General features: G+C 36.4%; 2 protein-coding genes across 2 annotated transcripts; both read left to right on the top strand.

The window, feature by feature from the left end:
- Positions 1-891: 891 nt before the first annotated feature.
- On the top strand, positions 892-8,045 carry LOC127839823 (uncharacterized). The gene is made up of 4 exons (XM_052368210.1): positions 892-1,183; positions 1,979-3,367; positions 4,858-4,879; positions 7,967-8,045. The coding sequence occupies exons 1-4, from the start codon at positions 892-894 to the stop codon at positions 8,043-8,045; spliced, it is 1,782 nt and encodes a 593-aa protein (XP_052224170.1).
- Positions 8,046-9,184: 1,139 nt separating this feature from the next.
- On the top strand, positions 9,185-19,676 carry LOC127839822 (uncharacterized). The gene is made up of 8 exons (XM_052368209.1): positions 9,185-9,440; positions 9,853-9,989; positions 10,131-10,307; positions 10,531-10,803; positions 10,981-11,220; positions 11,426-11,635; positions 11,795-12,211; positions 19,620-19,676. Exons 1-8 carry the CDS (start codon positions 9,185-9,187, stop codon positions 19,674-19,676), a joined length of 1,767 nt encoding a protein of 588 aa, XP_052224169.1.
- Positions 19,677-19,959: the final 283 nt, after the last annotated feature.

Below are 19,959 nucleotides of genomic sequence, written 5' to 3'. Positions count from 1 at the left end.
ATATTGTGTTGGTGGAATTGCCCGGCAACACCAAACACATGCTCCAGCTGTTAGATGTTAAGGTAAATTTACAAAGCTGTAAATAAAACGTTATACTATGATTTTTGTAACATGGTGTGGTTTTATTTCTGTACTGTAATTATACAAATAAGTCAAACAAGTGTTTGGTTGGTTTAGTTCATACCAGTTTTTATTACATGTGTTTATTTTGATATCGTTTCTGTTTTACTGATTTTCAGATAATTGGACCTCTAAAATCCAGAGTGGACACCATCTGCTCCAGCCTTCCATACGCCAGAAAGGGGTTACTGGTCACCAAGGCGAAGTTTCCTGCGGCGTTGAGGCACGCAATGGACCAGGCAACCCCGGCTTCCGTACAGAATGCGTTTGCTGCGTTTGCTTTATCGGGTCTGTATCCAGTCAATCGCGGAGCTATCAACACGTCACAACTGGCGGCTCCGTCATTCGTCCCGACAAACGTAAATCATAAGTCAAAACGCACAGGGTTACGTATTAAGTATGTACATACTTTAGGCATTGCATGCATTGTTGGTGCATTTTAGAACTTTAAGACCAATGTCTTGTAGTATATTATTATGAATTGCTTTAACTGGAAAGACGGAGGTGGAATCGTTTGTTGTTTTTGCACCGGTATAAGGCGGTGAATAAATGTTAATTGTTCAGAAGCGCCAACATTCGTTGCTGAGACGTGTCCAACGTGCGGGAATTATTTTTAAAAAAAACACTGTTTGAGATGGGCATTGTTCCCGCACGGTTGGGCAACATCCTGGCCCCAACTCCAGGGGCATCAATGGAGAAGAAAAAGGCATCAACACAAAATCTGCAGAAAGGCCGAGTTTTGACTTCAAGACAGATTGTTGACGAACTGAGATGTCCCAGTCACTTTCATCGCTCACTCATCTGGACACGCTCAATATTAAAGTGAATAATGACAGTCCCGGTCTGTGGGACGCTCTCCGTGGTCTGAATATCAAGAGTCTGAGTTTGAATGTTGCGTATGGAGGTTTAAACGTAAATTATGCAGACTCGATGTCCCAGTCACTTTCATCGCTCACTCAACTGGACACGCTCAATATTAAAGTGAATAATGACAGTCCCGGTCTGTGGGACGCTCTCCGTGGTCTGAATATCAAGAGTCTGAGTTTGAATGTTGCGTATGGAGGTTTCAACGTAAATTATGCAGACTCGATGTCCCAGTCACTTTCATCGCTCACTCAACTGGACACGCTCAATATTAAAGTGAATAATGACATTCCCGGTCTGTGGGACGCTCTCCGTGGTCTGAATATCAAGAGTCTGAGTTTGAATGTTGCGTATGGAGGTTTCAACGTAAATTATGCAGACTCGATGTCCCAGTCACTTTCATCGCTCACTCAACTGGACACGCTCAATATTAAAGTGAATAATGACATTCCCGGTCTGTGGGACGCTCTCCGTGGTCTGAATATCAAGAGTCTGAGTTTGAATGTTGCGTATGGAGGTTTAAACGTAAATTACGCAGACTCGATGTCCCAGTCACTTTCATCGCTCACTCATCTGGACACGCTTAGTATTCAAGTGGATGATGACAGTCCCGGTCTGTGGGACGCTCTCCGTGGTCTGAATATCAAGAGTCTGAGTTTGAATGTTGCGTATGGAGGTTTAAACGTAAATTATGCAGACTCGATGTCCCAGTCACTTTCATCGCTCACTCATCTGGTCACGCTCAATATTAAAGTGAATAATGACAGTCCCGGTATGTGGGACGCTCTCCGTGGTCTGAATATCAAGAGTCTGAGTTTGAATGCTGCGTATGGAGGTTTAAACGTAAATTATGCAGACTCGATGTCCCAGTCACTTTCATCGCTCACTCAACTGGACACGCTCAATATTAAAGTGAATAATGACAGTCCCGGTCTGTGGGACGCTCTCCGTGGTCTGAATATCAGGAGTCTGAGTTTGAATGTTGCGTATGGAGGTTTAAACGTAAATTATGCAGAATCGATGTCCCAGTCACTTTCATCGCTCACTCATCTGGACACGCTTAGTATTAAAGTGGATGATGACAGTCCCGGTCTGTGGAAGGCTCTCCATGGTCTGAATATCAAGGGCGTGAGTCTGAGTGGTCAATATGGAGGTTTAAACGTAAATTGTGCAGACTCGATGTCCCAGTCCCTTTCATCGCTCACTCATCTGAACACGCTTAGTATTGAAGCAAAAGATTTCAGTTTCGGTCTGTGGGAGGCTATCCGTGGTCTGAGTATCAAGAGTCTGAATCTGAGTGGTAGCTTTGGATGGTTAAGGGAAAAACAAGCAGACTCGATGTCCCAGTCACTTTCATCACTCACTCATCTGGTCACGCTTAGTATTAAAGTGAATAATTACAGTCTCGGTCTGTGGAAGGCTCTCCATGAGCTGAATATCAAGAGCCTGAATGTTGGGTATGGAGGTTTAAACGTAAAATATGCAGACTCGATGTCTGAGTCACTTTCATCGCTCACTCAACTGGACACGCTTAGTATTGGAGTGGATGATTACAGTCCCTATCTGTGGCAGGCTCTTTATGGTCTGAATATCAAGAGTCTGAGTCTGAGTGGTCAGTTTGAAGGTTTTAGCGTTAATTATGCAGACTCGATGTCCCAATCACTTTCATCACTCACACATCTGGACACGCTTAGTATTGGCGTGTATGATTACAGTCCCGTTCTGTGGGAGGTTCTCCGTGGTCTGAATATAAAGAGTCTGAGTCTGAGTGGTGGGTACATGTATAGAGGTTTAAAGGTAAATTACGCAGACTCGATGTCCCAATCACTTTCATCGCTCACTCAATTGGACACGCTTTGTATTAAAGTGGATGATGACAGTCCCGGTCTGTGGGACGCTCTCCGTGGTCTGAATATCAAGAGTCTGAGTTTGAATGTTGCGTATGGAGGTTTAAACGTAAATTATGCAGACTCGATGTCCCAGTCACTTTCATCGCTCACTCAACTGGACACGCTCAATATTAAAGTGAATAATATCAGTCCCGGTCTGTGGAAGGCTCTCCGTGGTCTGAATATCAAGAGTCTGAGTCTGAGTGGTGGGTATGGAGGTTTAAACATAGATTATGCAGACTCGGTGTCCCTGTCCCTTTCATCGCTTACTTATCTGGACAAGCTTAGTATTGAAGTGAATCATGACAGTCCCGGTCTGTGGGCGGCTATCCGTGGTCTGAATATCAAGAGTCTGAGTCTGAGTGTTGAGTTTGTTGGTTTAAACATAGATTATGCAGACTCGATGTCCCTGTCCCTTTCATCGCTCACTCATCTGGACACGCTAAGCATTTGCACGGATGGTGAAAGTCCCGGTCTGTGGAAGGCTCTCCATGGTCTGAATATTAATAGTCTGAGTATCAGTGACAGACTTTTTACTGTTTGTCATGCAGATTCGATAGCACAGTCACTATCAACACTTAAACAGCTTGAAACGCTTTCTATATATTTTTATCTATATATTTCGACATTAAGCTACCTCAATCATTGAAGCATTTAAATAGCTACTGTATGCAATTGCTTCCATCCGAATTACGCGAACTTGTGGATGCACTGTCTGCATGTACTCAGACAATTGAAAGTAACCTAGACTTTTGTTGTCCGTCTTTGGACGATTCAACTTTAAAACGAATTCCACCTGAGGAATACATTGTCGTCAAAAAGGAACTAGAGATGAGGAAAAATGTTGCAGTGAAGCGATTCAGAATATTAAACCGGATACGTCAAACCGAATCGGATATGTTTGATCCTGATGCCACATCTGACTGGTCTGTACGTGACATGTGTGGTGTCCATGACGATAATCCGGATGATGATACCGTTAAAGATCATGCATATAAAATATTCGTTAACAATATTAGTCATAAAATCATTAATCGAATTTCAATGCGTCTTCTGATTACCCCATCCTCAAACTCATTAATCGTGAATAAATTCGGCAGCAGCACCTGATTATAATGAGTACAATTGTATTTATAGTCTCGAACATTTCAAATAAGAATGATATATCCCTCTTGGATATCATACGTAGACAGTAAGAATTGTCAAACATTAATTTAACAAGTATAAATAATCTTAAACATTTTGTGACGTTTTATTGGTGTGTAAAGGTTAATGGAACATGTTTGATGAATTACATGCACTTTTTTTTAAGTATATGAGTTCCAAAACGCCACGCTGTTTCATTTCATAGCCAATACACGAAATCATGTACTGTTGTTGTTTTTTTTTTGCAATATTTATGTGCGAAGCAAATTATATGTATGCGTTGTTTCTAGTTCGCGTTTAAGCACATATATATGTAGATTCTACATCTTGTGAACAAATTCCAGAACTGCTTTTTTAAAAAGTTGCTATACCCATGACTAGTGCAGAATATCCAATACATTTGATCATTAATTGGCTATCGAAATCAAACCGTTTGTCGTCTTAGAATAAATCTTGCAGACGGAGCGTGTCATGTTGATCTTAATGTTTGTCATTACAGATTACAGTAACCACATATTGTTTTACACATATATATGTTCAAATTACAGTAACCACATATTGTTGTACATATATATATGTTAAATGTTTAGATGCAACAAGAAAAATTTGCATACCTTTAGTTTTCATTTAGTTTCAGATTATTTTCAAGTATGTAATAGTACATTATACTTTTTTTGTATTATTGACTAGAATGTATATCTATATTTTTGTCACGCATGTACTTTCTTTATAAACACATGTTTTGGCTGTAACTCTGAGTCAAATATTAGTTTTTGACTCCTTACATCTGGTCTGCATTATAAGGTTTGAACTCCTTACAACCGGGTTTGTATTATAGGGTTCGGACTCCTTACAACAGGGTTTGCATTATAAGGTTTAGACTCATAACCGGGTTTGAATTATAAGGTTTGGATTCATTACAACCGGGTGTGCATTTACCGTTCAGGGGCGGTGACCCCACATACATTCATGTGTGTGTTTTGTTGTGTTTCTTTGCATTTTGTCTGTCACTTTCGTACACTTGTGTTTTGCCTATACATTTGTAATATAGCAGCTATGTAGTTTCAACTGAAAAAATCAATTGTGATGTGGTCTCTTGTGCTGTGTGGAGAAGTCGGAATACACATAGGAAATTCAAACTTTCACCTTATTCCAGTTACTCATATCACATTCGTTATTGGCGACTTCCGATTCAATGCCAACGTTGTTTATTCTGTGGTAAAAACGAACAGCCTGCACATGAGAATTTCTGATTATGTATGTAAACGATGATTTGTTTATATTATTTTCTTGATATAGATGACATCATTATTAACTTTGTTTGTATATATCATTTGTTAAAAGATGTTAACCATATATAAACTACAATATAAAGATTTACGTTGGCTAAAGCGCATACGATAAAACGCATTCAATATAGATAAAGATTGAATACCCATATATATATATAAAACATTGACATGTTGTCATACATTGTAGGAAACTTATGAGCATATATTTATTTAGTTTCACATCGTTTTGTAAGAATAGATATTTAAAGTGGGAGTTTTATATATCTGGGTTTTATTCAACGAACGAACATTCACAAAATTAATAATTAGTCTGTAAGTATTCAAAAAAAAACAATTGAATGCAAATAAAAAGTGTTTGTTAATATAAGTCTGATTAATCATTTTAACATTATTTTCTCGGCGCTGGGTTATTTCTTTTTATGTGTGTTTGTTTCGTTTTTGTCGTATATGATCATATGTAAATTAATATGGATTTCTGTATTTTGCATTAAATGCCACCGTGTTTAAAATGTTAAATTAATGTTATTATTATTATAATTATTATTATACCTGATAGCGCTCTTTTCACATATAGTTGTGCGTTCAAATGCGCTTCACATGAAATTACATGACATAATTCAGTATACAATACAACACAAGCATATAACAAGATGTATAACATAATAGGTAAAAACATACAACACGATTGAATGATTCATCTAAAAGTACTAGAATTAAAAATCAATTGATTAAATGTACATTCCATAGATAAAACGGACCCTTAAACAGAGCATGATACACTTTGATAGTTGTTAAAACAAAGACGTAACCCCAACGGTAGCAAAGCGGGTCCTACACAGAGAGCTAAAATGCGTACCTTAACGAATAAATCATTACCTTTACAATCAAAACATCTGTGTCTTACTCAAATACCGTAAAATTATGAATGGACGTTTACTATCTTCATATCTTAATCTTAAAAATAATTTTAAAATGTTTTTTCATATAATATACATTAAATACATAATATTACTCTCAACAAGTGAAATATCACATACAACAAACAAGTTGCAATTGTTTAAACCATACTTCTTTAGAGAAGTAAACGATGTAGACGATGTCAAAAACAACGTTATTACAGACAATTTATAAAGTAGCAATTAACACCGTAGAAAAACGTATATAATATGAAAAAAAACAGCAAGCGCAAAAGTAACAAACCTTTTAAACTTGAAAATTAATTAATACAACGAACTTTTTACTGCAATTTGTGTTTGTTTAGTTAATATTGTTTGCAGAATAATAAAAACATTGTAAATAGTTTTCGCATGTTTATTTACAAAAAAAAATATGCAGAGGATATAAAAGTGTAGAAAAACGCATGCGATATGAAAAGAGACGGACACAATCAAACGCAAAGAAATCCAGCGCCGTAAAATTAATATAAATAACAGTTTTCACTAATTGTATGTGTAATGTTTTTTTATTATGGATTATTGCACAACAAGTATTATAATTATTTAATCACAGTATAAGATAATTGTTATTCATTTTCGAATTTCGCTTCTTAAATGTCCGACATTTTGTGATATTGCTGATATTTTAATCACGGTCGCCATATGAAACTTGTTCTGGGAAAACTGGGCTTAATGCATCTGTGTAGTGTCGTCCCAAGTTAGCTAATGAGGGAGACACTTTTCTGCATGAAGTGGATTTTAGGTAAGAAGAGACTTCGTTTAAACAAACCATTCAATAGAAGCAGAAAGTGCTGTCTCTGATTAGCCCGTGTGGACTGCATTGATTAATATGTAATGACACGTAACGCACATGCATTTAGCCTAGTTTTCCCAGAACGAGGTTCATATATGACCAGTCGTGTAGAACAGTGGTGCTATTTATATGGCTAAATAATTCGGCCATAAGTGGCCAGACTATAATACTGGTGATTCCATTTAAAAAAACAGTTATTTTAAATTTCCATGAATGCATAAAAATCGCTATTGACCGAAAACAAATTATTTCGTTAGTTACCTTTTATTTACTGTCTTTTCAACCTTTATTTATTTGTTAAAGGGTTACATTTGTGCGTAAAAACAAACATTACAAAACTAACTGTATCGATATTTTTACTGTTATCCTGCATCTGCATGCAAGATCACCTCTGACATTTCCAGCATTTGCATACATATCATCATAATGTCAGAAATTAACATATTGGTTTATTGGAATAGTAAATAAAACAAGAGTACCCGGGTTGATGTCTTCCGCCGCCTGTATTGAGCGTCCGTGCTACTTGAACACGAGTACGTTCAAATGACGAAAAAAACGAAGCATACGTGAAATACAAATGGCTATTATATTATCAAAAGGAACTGCGTCCAGCCAGAAAATGCTAAATGTGTCAGTTATATTTGCAAACAAAATACACGAATCTTACGTTTCGAAAATCAACCAGTAAAAGAACATATATGAGCATTGAGAACGAGCAATATAAACTACTGCAACGCAAAGTTCAACAACTGTCGAGATAAATAACGAAATACTGTGCTGAATAAAATCATCGTGCCTTTAAACAGTTTGTTACACGTAAATAAACGAACGTTTGACGAGTACTAACGGGTATTACAGCTCCTTATTATTGAGATTAATGTCAGTTCACTACATTTGTACCCTCAGACAGCGGACCATACGGACGCATGATCTTGATGTTCTAGAAGAGAAGCCCCGTCTCGTTTATGGAGGCAGACTAGCATAACGGTTTTGTGCTTTGATAAAAGCCCCGACATCTCTTGCAGACAATGCTTATATATTAATAGAAATTCCACATATAAAATTAATACTCTTTTGAGAGAAACATGTGGTTATATCATTCTATAGTTTTAAGCAGTCACCGAATTCGATGATTGCGTTCCCGGCAGTTTCCAAATGTTCTTAAGATTGTAATCAAACCTTGTATTTGTTAAGTGCAAGACTAAATCGACGATGCCACCCCAATATTCTGGCATTCCTGTAAATATTGTTCAATTTAATAACTTACATTTGTGGATAAGTAATTTTCACTCGATATAGTTTTTAAATCGTATAGTTTAACACGCGATATATCGGGTTTTATACCTTTTCGTTGTTGCCAAAATAAGTTCTCAAGTAACGCGTATTTTCATTTCTTCAAACAAACATGTAAGTTGGAGTGTAAGGAAGTGTAATCCAAAAAGGGTGGTCGTGTACGTAATTCCGGCCTGAACGTAAAAAATCGGCCACCCTATTAACAGTGTTTCAGCGATACCGACTACAATTTTGTTATCCGTATCATCAAAAGCACTAACCATAGCAACATAATTCCAAAGATTGCACAAATCATGTTACTATAACCATATTTACGTTTTGGGTTGAAAAGTCAGTTTCATTACAGGAAATATTTGATCACGTGGGGAATATGACGTCTTCGAGCGCGCGCATTGATAATGAGGTGTGACATGGTAGCAAACATAACTTTTTGTCTTCTAACAGTGGACCATTATTCATTGCCGACGTAGACGTAGACAACCTTATGATATACAATTTTAATTAAATATATGAAGTCCTTTTTTCGCAATACGTATTTTTGTTTGAACTCGTTTATCTGGTATCAAATAGTATTGTTATCGCTAAATAGTATGCACTTAAAAAGCTAAATGAGTCCCGGCGAAATTTTCAAGTCAAGGGAGGCAACTCCAACATAAAACATTGATTTATCATAACACAATTCACTCCCTTTTAATGTGTATTATAATAGAGAATGGGTTATGCAAACCCGTTGAAGAGTCATGCTATTTTATTACACGTGTTCTTTATACTTGCACCCATCGAAATATGTCTTACTCATACAAGACATTGTATGCTTCGGAAAACATGAGTATGGCGATAAGTGCCGTGATCAGGAAAAAATTGACTTTACAAAGTGCGGCCAAAGAATATGGCGTGCCGCTGTCAACACAAATGGACCGGTTGAAGGCCCCAGCGATGGTTTCTGAAGGCCGTGGGCGTCACAGGGACCTCACTGACGAAGAAAAGGCCGCTCTTGCCAGACATCTGAGATACATGGCTGGACAGGGGTTACTGGCGAGCCGTAAAGTGTTGAAGTCTAAAGTTAAAGACATAATAAATGCATCTGGTAAATATAATATATACTTTGAGAATAGAGAAACAATGAAACTTCAGGAACGTTTTCGGGAAGGAGGCCCTTATTTTCCACCACCAGTCCTTTATTTATCAATGCCATGGAACGGTCAATGCAAACCATCTGAATGATTAAGTTATCATTTATATAATTTTACAATTTATCAATTCATATTACTATACTATTGTGAAGGGGTTTATGTTTTTAACAATTATTGTTCTTCGTTGCAGTTCTTTTATTAATCATTAATTGAAATATATATTCATTTCATTTCTCCCTGTAATTATCCTGTCTTTTTTTGTATAAGTCACATCTGTAATTTGTAATTTTAGACAAATCCTGTCGTATCAACCGCACGTCCGGCGTTTCTCTGAAATGGATTCGTAAATTTCCAACTCGCCACCAGCTGTCAGATCGGTTAGCGGAGAACATGAGTGCATCAGCGCGAGGGCAGCGATGTCCACTCAGGATGTCATAGACGAATTATTTGACTTGTTTGAAGCAGTTTTGGACAAACATGGACTGAAAGACAAACCTGGACAGGTAAAAACAAATTAAACCTGTGTAAGTGTAAAAGTAGAAATATTCAAATTTTTATAAATGAGTATTTCGTTTGCATACTAACTGCATGAAAATTGGTTATTTTAATTTAAATAAAATTTAAAGTCGAACATAGTTTTGCAGATATTCAACTTCGACGAAACGGGCTGGACTGGTAAAGAAAAGTCTACACGGCGTGTTATCGCTTCGACAGATTCCAACCATGTGATTAAGAGGAAGACGTCCGTGAATGGTAACATCGCCGCTCAAGTGTGCGTCAGCGGCAGTTGCAGATTTCTTCCAACAATGGTAGTGTACAAAGTAAGTCAGAATAGTCATTCCTGCTAGTAATTAATATATTAATTATAATAAACTTTTAAATATGAACACACACGTAAGTACACAAATCTCAAAGATAAAAAATTATCAAGAGTTAAAATACTAGTATGATTAATCCATCGCAAGACTTTTTATAACAATTGTAATGCTACAACTCTGGCTTGTAATTATAACGTGATTGTTATGAATGCTTTATATTTTACAGCGATGTCTCCCCCATACAGAGATCGAGGATGTGCCAGACTCGTATTTTTTCGCGGCCAATGAGACTGGTTACGTGAACGGCGACTTATTCCACAAGTGGTTTACCCACTTATTCGTCCCGCACTGTGACAATGCACGACCAGTCTTATTGGACATGGAAAACCACAAAAGCAACGTGACGTTATCTACGATTGAAGAGGCCATAACAAATGATATTGTGTTGGTGGAATTGCCCGGCAACACCAAACACATGCTCCAGCTGTTAGATGTTAAGGTAAATTTACAAAGCTGTAAATAAAACGTTATACTATGATTTTTGTAACATGGTGTGGTTTTATTTCTGTACTGTAATTATACAAATAAGTCAAACAAGTGTTTGGTTGGTTTAGTTCATACCAGTTTTTATTACATGTGTTTATTTTGATATCGTTTCTGTTTTACTGATTTTCAGATAATTGGACCTCTAAAATCCAGAGTGGACACCATCTGCTCCAGCCTTCCATACGCCAGAAAGTGGTTACTGGTCACCAAGGCGAAGTTTCCTGCGGCGTTGAGGCACGCAATGGACCAGGCAACCCCGGCTTCCGTACAGAATGCGTTTGCTGCGTTTGCTTTATCGGGTCTGTATCCAGTCAATCGCGGAGCTATCAACACGTCACAACTGGCGGCTCCGTCATTCGTCCCGACAAACGTAAATCATAAGTCAAAACGCACAGGGTTACGTATTAAGTATGTACATACTTTAGGCATTGCATGCATTGTTGGTGCATTTTAGAACTTTAAGACCAATGTCTTGTAGTATATTATTATGAATTGCTTTAACTGGAAAGACGGAGGTGGAATCGTTTGTTGTTTTTGCACCGGTATAAGGCGGTGAATAAATGTTAATTGTTCAGACGCGCCAACATTCGTTGCTGAGACGTGTCCAACGTGCGGGAATTATTTTTAAAAAAAAAACACTGTTTGAGATGGGCATTGTTCCCGCACGGTTGGGCAACATCCTGGCCCCAACTCCAGGGGCATCAATGGAGAAGAAAAAGGCATCAACACAAAATCTGCAGAAAGGCCGAGTTTTGACTTCAAGACAGATTGTTGACGAACTGAGAGTACGTGACGTAAAAATATCGATACAACATTGAGTTATTTGTGGAATATACCAATGAATACTTGTTTATTTGTTTAACATACACAACTCTTGCAATCTTTGCATGAACATATATACGATGGTATTTGTATGTACAATGGTTGTATTGGCATTATTTTAGGAAAAAGAAAGACAGGAGAAAGAGAAGAGAGACGGTATTGAGATGAGAAGAAGCAAAGCTGAGGATAGAAAGCAAAAGAAAGAACAAGAGCGTGTTCAAAAGGAGCAAATAAAAACGGAAAGACTGGAGAAGATACGACAGAGAGAAGAGGAGGCTGCAGAACGCAAACGGGCACGAGTGGAGGCCGTGGCAGAGGCGGCTGCTACGGCATATTTATGCGCCAAGTGTGGGGAGAGAGGACGTGTAGACGATGAAGAGAGGGGTGTTGAGTGGCATGGGTGTGACGGGTGTGAATGCTGGTATCATGGTGGGTGTCTGACGCAGAATGAGCCGATGATGGCGGTGACAAGTTTGTATGATGGGGAGGAATCAACATGTAACAGGTGTTATCCTTGGGATTATGAAGAAGGAGGTACAGTAAGTATGTACTTGAGATTGCGTGCGCGCGTGAAGGCGAGAGTGCGTGTGTGCGAACGCGTGCGTGAAGTTGTGTCTGTGCAGTGCGATGATGTATGTTTTATTGTATACAATTGAATAAAAAGAAGAAAAAACATATTAAAACATTTTTTGGATAATTGTGAAGAATAAATAATCAATATATTTTAATATATGTGTTGCCGGAAGGTTTCCGTGTGGTTCTATCTTGGAGGTTAAACTCGTTTGGCTGTAATATATTTATTAATGGTAATAAATATCATAAATATACAACAAAGAGATGTATACTCTTTGAATGTAAAGAATCGAATCTATAAAAATATAGCAATACACAAATACAAGTAATGCATGATCCGACGGTGATCCTTAAAATAAAAACAATACTAACAATACACACAATACAAAATACAATTTAGCAACGAAACATAGTGAAAATACTAAAAAATAGTTACCTGTAATATATTTATTAATGGTAATAAATATCATTAATATACAACAAAGAGATGTATACTCTTTGAATGTAAAGAATCGAATGACTTTAGCAATCATACGATTCACGAGATCGACATTAAACATATCAGTGCACGGGAAAAGGGATGAGTGATCTGAGTATTAGACAAATTATAAACGTGCAACTGTATGGATTAGATGAGCTGAACCTATCTAACCTAGAGCAAAACGACCTTAACGAATAAATCGAATACAAGTAAACAACTAATCAACGAGTACAATAAGTATTAAAATAACTACCGTTATATAAACTCATAGACGAGTCGTGATTTTCATTTAAAATTAACGATATTTAGAAATTGGTACAACAATAAAACAACACAACACAATATAGTTTTATATTTAATAATAAATACGATCTGTAACACATGAAAGTTTTTAATCTTAAACTTCCATTGGACCTTCAAAAGAACGTCGCATTAACAATCCATAAATTATGGTGTTTTGTAATCTTTTTCTCCCGTGGTGGACCTCCCACCAAATACCAAGAAGTTTAATGCTATTTATAGCTGTTTATAGCTATTTTTAGTATTCAGAATGTATTTAGTATTTAGTATTACATTTGATCATTTGTAAGAACTTTTATCAACATTTTATGATAAACGGACAAATAAAACAACATCAAAGCGATGAAGGCACTGAAGTTGTACGCTATTGCATAATCTTAGACGCAACTCAGTTTTAAAAATTATGTTATAACTTTTTATATCGCAAGTTTGAAATGAACACAACCCAATTTGAATTTATAAAGAGTGTGTCTTAAAGCACAGGTCGATATATGTTTGTTTTTTCATCATTAATAAAAGAGACAATTTAAGCTTCATTTTGGAAAAACAGGGCTAAATGCATATCCATTAATTGTCATCCCAGTACCAGAGACTCTCTTTAAACGAAAAACACCATAAAATCAGAAAGTGTCGTCCTTGATTGGCTTGTGCGCATTGCACAGGCGAATCAGTGTGCACAGGCTAATCTCTTTTGACATGCATTAAGTCCCGTTTTCACTGAAAGCAGTCAATATGTACAGATTTCAATGATAAACTGGCAAATGTCGTCGCACAAGCTGTAAAACTCAAGACTGACCAATGTCGTCGCACAAGCTGTTAAACACTATTGATTACATACACAAACTCGAGGTCTGCAGTGTACCAGTGGTGAAGTATAAAGAGACAGATGTTGTGGTTATCGTTCCTATCGTAGTAAAGCAGACGCTCATAGCAGTATCATTAGCTGTCCGCTGCGCGAACAACTAAACAAATAAAAGGGTTTCTCACTAAAACTTATATACATTACGCGTTAAGGGTGCATCTACGGCAAATATGCGATGTCGATTAGTTGAGTTTACACATCTATCTTAACGTTACCTTACGTGAGCCTAACCTAAGATGGTCTTTGTATTTGTTCAAGTCTATTCGTTTATTTTGACGCGAACACAAAAATGGCTTTAAAAGCAATCGCAATGGTTTGTAAGAAGTTAAAATTTAACTAAATAGTGTTTATTGTTGATGTATTGTACATATTATTTATATAGTTTTGTCTTAATTCACATTAACATATAAACATATAAAACTTACCAAGCTGTTATTGGGTTGTTTTATTATAATAGATATTCTTTATTCGAAAGCGCGTTTTCTCGCTCTAGGATGCCTGCGTTATATTCGGCGACATTCACAATTCACCTTCGATTAAAAGTCGTGGAAACCGACAAAATGGCACTGTTCTTGATGGTTGTAAATCATATTTTTTGATAGTGCAACTGGTTACGTTTTCCTTATTCAGCCGCGAAAAAGGCACTCGGTTATCATTACAAAACAGAACTAAGAAGAAATGTACTGTAATACATACATATGTTTTATTCTCAACCTACATGTACAGTGATTTTTCTTTATGTATGCCTCTCTTTATTCATATTAATGTATTTGTTAAGTACGCAAATACCAGTTCCTTATTCGATTTGAATAAGAAATAAGGAACAAGTTGGTTCATTTTGATTTATTATTTATAGAAAGAACATACCAGTTCCTTATTCGATTTGAATAAGGAACAAGGAACCAGTTCCTTATTCATTATCCAAACCGAATAAGGAACTGGATAATCATCATATAAAACTAAGTAGAAATGTATTGCAATTAGTATTTTAAATATACAACCTATATATAGGGATGTTCATTTATATCTGGTTAACGTTGGATCAATTTCATTTATGTTTAATTAAGAAAATGCCAGTTCCTTATTCGGATTGAATAAGGAATAAGGCCCTGGTTCCTTTTTCCTTATTCAGCCGCGAAAAAGGAACTGGAATATAAATTAAAAAAATCATGTTAAAATGTACAAGATTGCACTTGTATATTACATACATATAAAATAATGTTATATGTTTTTGGTTTTGTGGATGTGAAGTTAGTATTTCAATTTGAAAATATCGGATCGGTTTAAACAAGAAATCCTATGCATGCGGGATGAAGAAGCATAACTATCGTTTACTAACGTAATACATAAAGTAAATGCATTCTAATTAGTTTGTTTTGATTTACATAATTGTATGCATTAATTTTTCTTTAAAACCCTATATCAAATATGTTACGCCTGAATAAGGAATAAGGAACAGTTTATTATTCCTTATTCGAATAAGGAATAAGGAACTATGAACAATGAACTAACTTACTCTCCATTACTTATTAAGCAATATACGCACACTAACACATAGCTACATTGCCAGTCAAATTAAACCAATATTTTCTAATATTTTCTTATGACTTTTAAGTAATAAATAAATTCATTGGAATGATGCTTCGCAAATAAAAGTGTGAAGGTTAATATCATTGTACAGCCTCTCCGATATATAGGGTGAATGGAAACGATTAGTTAATATGTCGATTATGTTGAGGTTAATAATCTACATTTGCACGATGATGATATTTTTACTGCTGCTACTGAAGCTGCTTGTGATGATAATGCTTTTTTGTTGCTATTGCTATCGTTTATAAAGGTGATGAAGATCATGACAAAATGAACACGAAATGATGACGACGACGAAAATAACGACAATGACGACGATGACGAAGACGACGAAGACGACGAAGATGACAACGATGATGATGATGATGATGATGATGATGATGATGATGATGATGATGATGATGATGATGATGATGATGATGATGATGATGATGATGATGATGATGATGATGATGATGATGATGATGATGATGATGATGATGATGATGATGATGATGATGATGATGATGATGATGATGATGATGATGATGATGGTGATGATGCTGATGATGATGGTGGTGGTGGTGGTGATGACGATGATGATGATGAGGAGAAGGAGGAGGAGGAGGCGGAGGAGGAGGAGGAGGATTAGGGATAGGAGGAGGAGGAGGAGGAGGAGGATTAGGGATAGGAGAAGGAGGAGGAGGAGGAGGAGGATTAGGGATAGGAGAAGGAGGAGGACAAGGAGGAGGAGGAGGATTAGGATGAGGATGATTATGTATTTACGTCACTACAATACATAGTCATCGTGGGTATTTTTAAATTACAAATTGACTTGCATTCATTATTTAATCATTATTTAATCTCTCGGTCGACCATGGGTCTTATAAAGGATGTTCGTTAAACGCAAAATTGCGATGTTATGTAAACGGTATTCATTCCAAATACAAGTAAAGTTCACCCCAAGTTGCATTTCTCAAAAGATAGTCTATTTTTATATTGGTGTTATAAACTTTTATTAAAGGCTATCATTTTTTTCCGTTAACAGGATTATCACTTAACAGGTTGCAGAAACAATACATCTAAAAGATTGATGCAAAATTACCGGTAAAAGGATATATACCAATTTTTTTTTCAGAATGTTAAATTTGAAAACTCGCATAGGCGCATGTGGTTTCTTAAATGGCATATCCGTTTATTCTCACGTGCAAACGTACAAAAGTGAAGTTGGGGAAATAAAAGCGAATTAAAAAACGATATAAAAAAACTCATCACAGTCGGCGTCGGCTGCCAATTTAACGTCGTCTGCAATTTTTTCAAATTATATAAATTTCTGAAATCAATTGCTATAATTGGCACGTTTCGTGCGCGGTCCTTTTTATTCGTTGATTAGTTGCTGCGTGAGAAAGAAAGGGTAATGCTCGTTTTTAATGATGCTGAGGAGAGTTTTTGTTGGAGGTGATTCTGAAGTTACGGTAATCTTAATTAATTAAAAATTAATTTTTTAAATACAACAATAAATAATATAAATTAATGACAATTGTTTTACCACTGGTCTGTTTTCTCTATGAATCGAACATAATAACCATTCGAGTAAACAATTAATTATACTTGCCGAAAGTTTTATTTCTGGTACGCACTGATTTTACTTTAGGAAAATACCAAAATATACGGTAAATATCAAAACAACGTATCATACTGTTTGCAAAACAGTGTGCCAAACGTGAGTAGGCCAAATGTAATTTAACCAATTATTATGGGTTTTTTATTTTAATAACTTGCTGTTTGACAGAAACAGAACGAGAACTTCACTAATATTATATAAATTCAAGTTAATGACTTATAACCTTAATCCGTTGTCAACTGAAGTTAACTTATGTTGATTCGACATAACGTGGTTTCATAATAACTGAACATTATGTCATCTTGACCCAAATTTATGAAACATGTAATACGCATTTTGCCATTTCGACATCTCACTTGACTAAACCTTATTCCAGCTTTCCGAAACAAAACAAAAATTGACCTCAATGTCAGGCACACTTGACCAAACATGATATCAAATCGACTCATACAAAAACCTACTTTATCTAACTTAATATCAAAGTACAAAACATACTACTTCTTTCAACAAAAATATTTTTTTGAGTTTCATGTTGGGAATTCGCAACATATAATAAGGGTAACAAGCTCACAGAACGACATTGATGTAACCTTTCTATTAAGAACGGCCTTATCAGAAAACCACACGGTTATGCACATAAATGCGTTATTCCGGAGGAACGTTATGCTATACATCGATGTATTATTCTTGATCGTTGAGGTTTTATTATACCAAATAAAAAAAGGCAAATTAGAGATAAACTGCATGTAATTTTACTTTGAGATCGATAGTACATATAGATCTACACGACATTGGCCGTTTAATTAATGCTCTAATGCTGAGGTAAGTAACAAAATAATTTAAGTGGGAGCGTTTGAAGTAAAGCGTTAAGCTTGTTGCCAAAGTGTCCCATACTCGTTCAACGTCAAAAATGAGCTGCCAGTTGTAGTGGCAGCCATTGTGTGAATACGTTAGAAACCATTTTACTGCTTCAGGTCACTGAGACATTGGCCTTTGACCTAGTGACCTGAAAATCAATAGAGGTCATCGACCAGTCATGATCAATGTACCTATGAAGTTTTATGATTCTAGGCCTAAGCATTCTTGAGTTATCATTCGGAAACCATTTGGTGGACGGACGGACCGACGGACGGACCGACATGTGCAAAACAATATACCCGCTCTTCTTCGAAGGGGGGGGGCGTACATTTTACTGTTTCGAGTCACTGTGACCTTGACCGTTGACCTAGTGACCTGAAAATCAAAAGGGGTCATCTGCCAGTCATGATCAATGTACCTATGAAGTTTCATGATCCCAGGAAAAGCATTCTTGAGTTATCATCCGGACACCATTTTACTGTTTCGAGTCACTGTGACCTTGACATTTCACCTTTAGACCTACAAAATCAATAGTGGTCATCAGATTCTGCCAGTCATGATCAATGTACCTATGAAGTCTCATGATCCTTGGACTGAGCATTGTTGCTTTATCACCCGGAAACTATTTTACTGTTTCGAGTCACTGTGACCTCGACCTTTGACCTAGTGACCTGAAAATCAATAGGAGTCATCTGCCAGTCATGATAAATTTACCTATTTAGTTTCATGATCCTAGGCCTAAGTGTTCTTGAGTTATCATCCGGAAACTATTTTACTGTTTCGAGTCACTGAGACATTGACCTTTGACCTAGTGACCTGAAAATCAATAGGGGTCATCTGCCAGACATGATCAATGTACGTATAAAGAGCCATGATCCTAGGCCTAAGCGTTCTTGAGTTATCATCCGGAAACCATTTGGTGGACGGACCGACCGACGGACGGACGGACCGACGGACGGACCGACATGTGCAAAACAATATACCCGCTCTTCTTCGAAGGGGGGGGGGCATACATATCAAAAGTAAAATGATAGTATTAATTCAACTCTAGATATAAGATAAAAGTCAGTGAACAAAAGGTAAAGGAGTTATTATTCTTGTTAAATATTAAGCCACTGATGGTGAATTGAACACGTCGGTCCGTGCTCATTATAAGTTTGTTTTCCCCAAAACACCTGATGTTTAGAGAAGCTTTGATTTTCGTAGGTTTTATATTAAACTTGCATAGTTTTTTGTAATGCCAAGATGATGGTATATACATTGCATATTCCTGTAGTGAAGAAATTCTCTTGTCCCGGATGATATGTGTACACGGATGAACATTATTTTGCGTACATGTTTATATCATTCAGCAATAAACACACTTCACTTTGCACCCTTTTTCTAAATAAGTAAAAAATAACTCACAGCTTGATCCCACATGTCGCTCAGCTAATTATTAACATAAACTTCTATATCTGATCATGTATGTCACATTAAAACATCATAAGTCAGATCAATACATCTGTGTGATATACATGTTGTTTGGCCTATTTATTATTTTTTCCTCAACCAATGAATTGACATTTACATCAAGTTTTAAAATACATTATTTAACAATAACTTTCAAAAAAAAAGATGCAAAATTTTAGATGCAAAGTTCATTATACATTGACTACATGGTTGAAATCTCATTTCTAGTTCGTTCCCGTCTTCCCGTTCCCTAGTTTCTGTGCCCTTAGTTATCGTATCTCGTAATCGAGGCTACACAGATCTGACGGTCGTTTTATATTGTTTATTGACTACTATTCACATTATGTTAAACTTGAGTAGCATCACATTGTTTCCGAGATATGAGCTGTTAATCTGCTTGGACTTTCATTTAATACAGGACTCACACATAATTTCATTACTAAGATGCATACATTGTATATTAACATATGTAATTATACATCCCACATTTGCAAATATTGCGTGTTTATGAAGGAGAATTATACTTTGGATGCTGATATCAATTGTTGTCCGCTATTCCGTGACCTGA

The sequence above is a fragment of the Dreissena polymorpha genome, chromosome 7, assembly GCF_020536995.1.
Source record: "Dreissena polymorpha isolate Duluth1 chromosome 7, UMN_Dpol_1.0, whole genome shotgun sequence".
Lineage (NCBI taxonomy): Eukaryota > Metazoa > Mollusca > Bivalvia > Myida > Dreissenidae > Dreissena > Dreissena polymorpha.
This window is presented reverse-complemented; position numbering and strand designations above follow the sequence as displayed.

Excerpts from the sequence above, each read along its gene's own strand:
- LOC127839822 (XM_052368209.1), top strand. The coding sequence starts at position 9,185 with ATGGCGATAAGTGCCGTGATCAGGAAAAAATTGACTTTACAAAGTGCG. Across the intron at positions 10,308-10,530 it reads CAACAATGGTAGTGTACAAA|CGATGTCTCCCCCATACAGA; the intron begins GTAAGTCAGAAT and ends TATATTTTACAG. Across the intron at positions 11,221-11,425 it reads CGTCATTCGTCCCGACAAAC|ACGCGCCAACATTCGTTGCT; the intron begins GTAAATCATAAG and ends TTAATTGTTCAG.
- LOC127839823 (XM_052368210.1), top strand. The coding sequence starts at position 892 with ATGTCCCAGTCACTTTCATCGCTCACTCATCTGGACACGCTCAATATT. Across the intron at positions 1,184-1,978 it reads TTTGAATGTTGCGTATGGAG|GTTTAAACGTAAATTATGCA; the intron begins GTTTCAACGTAA and ends TTGCGTATGGAG. Across the intron at positions 3,368-4,857 it reads TCTGTGGAAGGCTCTCCATG|GGTTCGGACTCCTTACAACA; the intron begins GTCTGAATATTA and ends TTTGTATTATAG.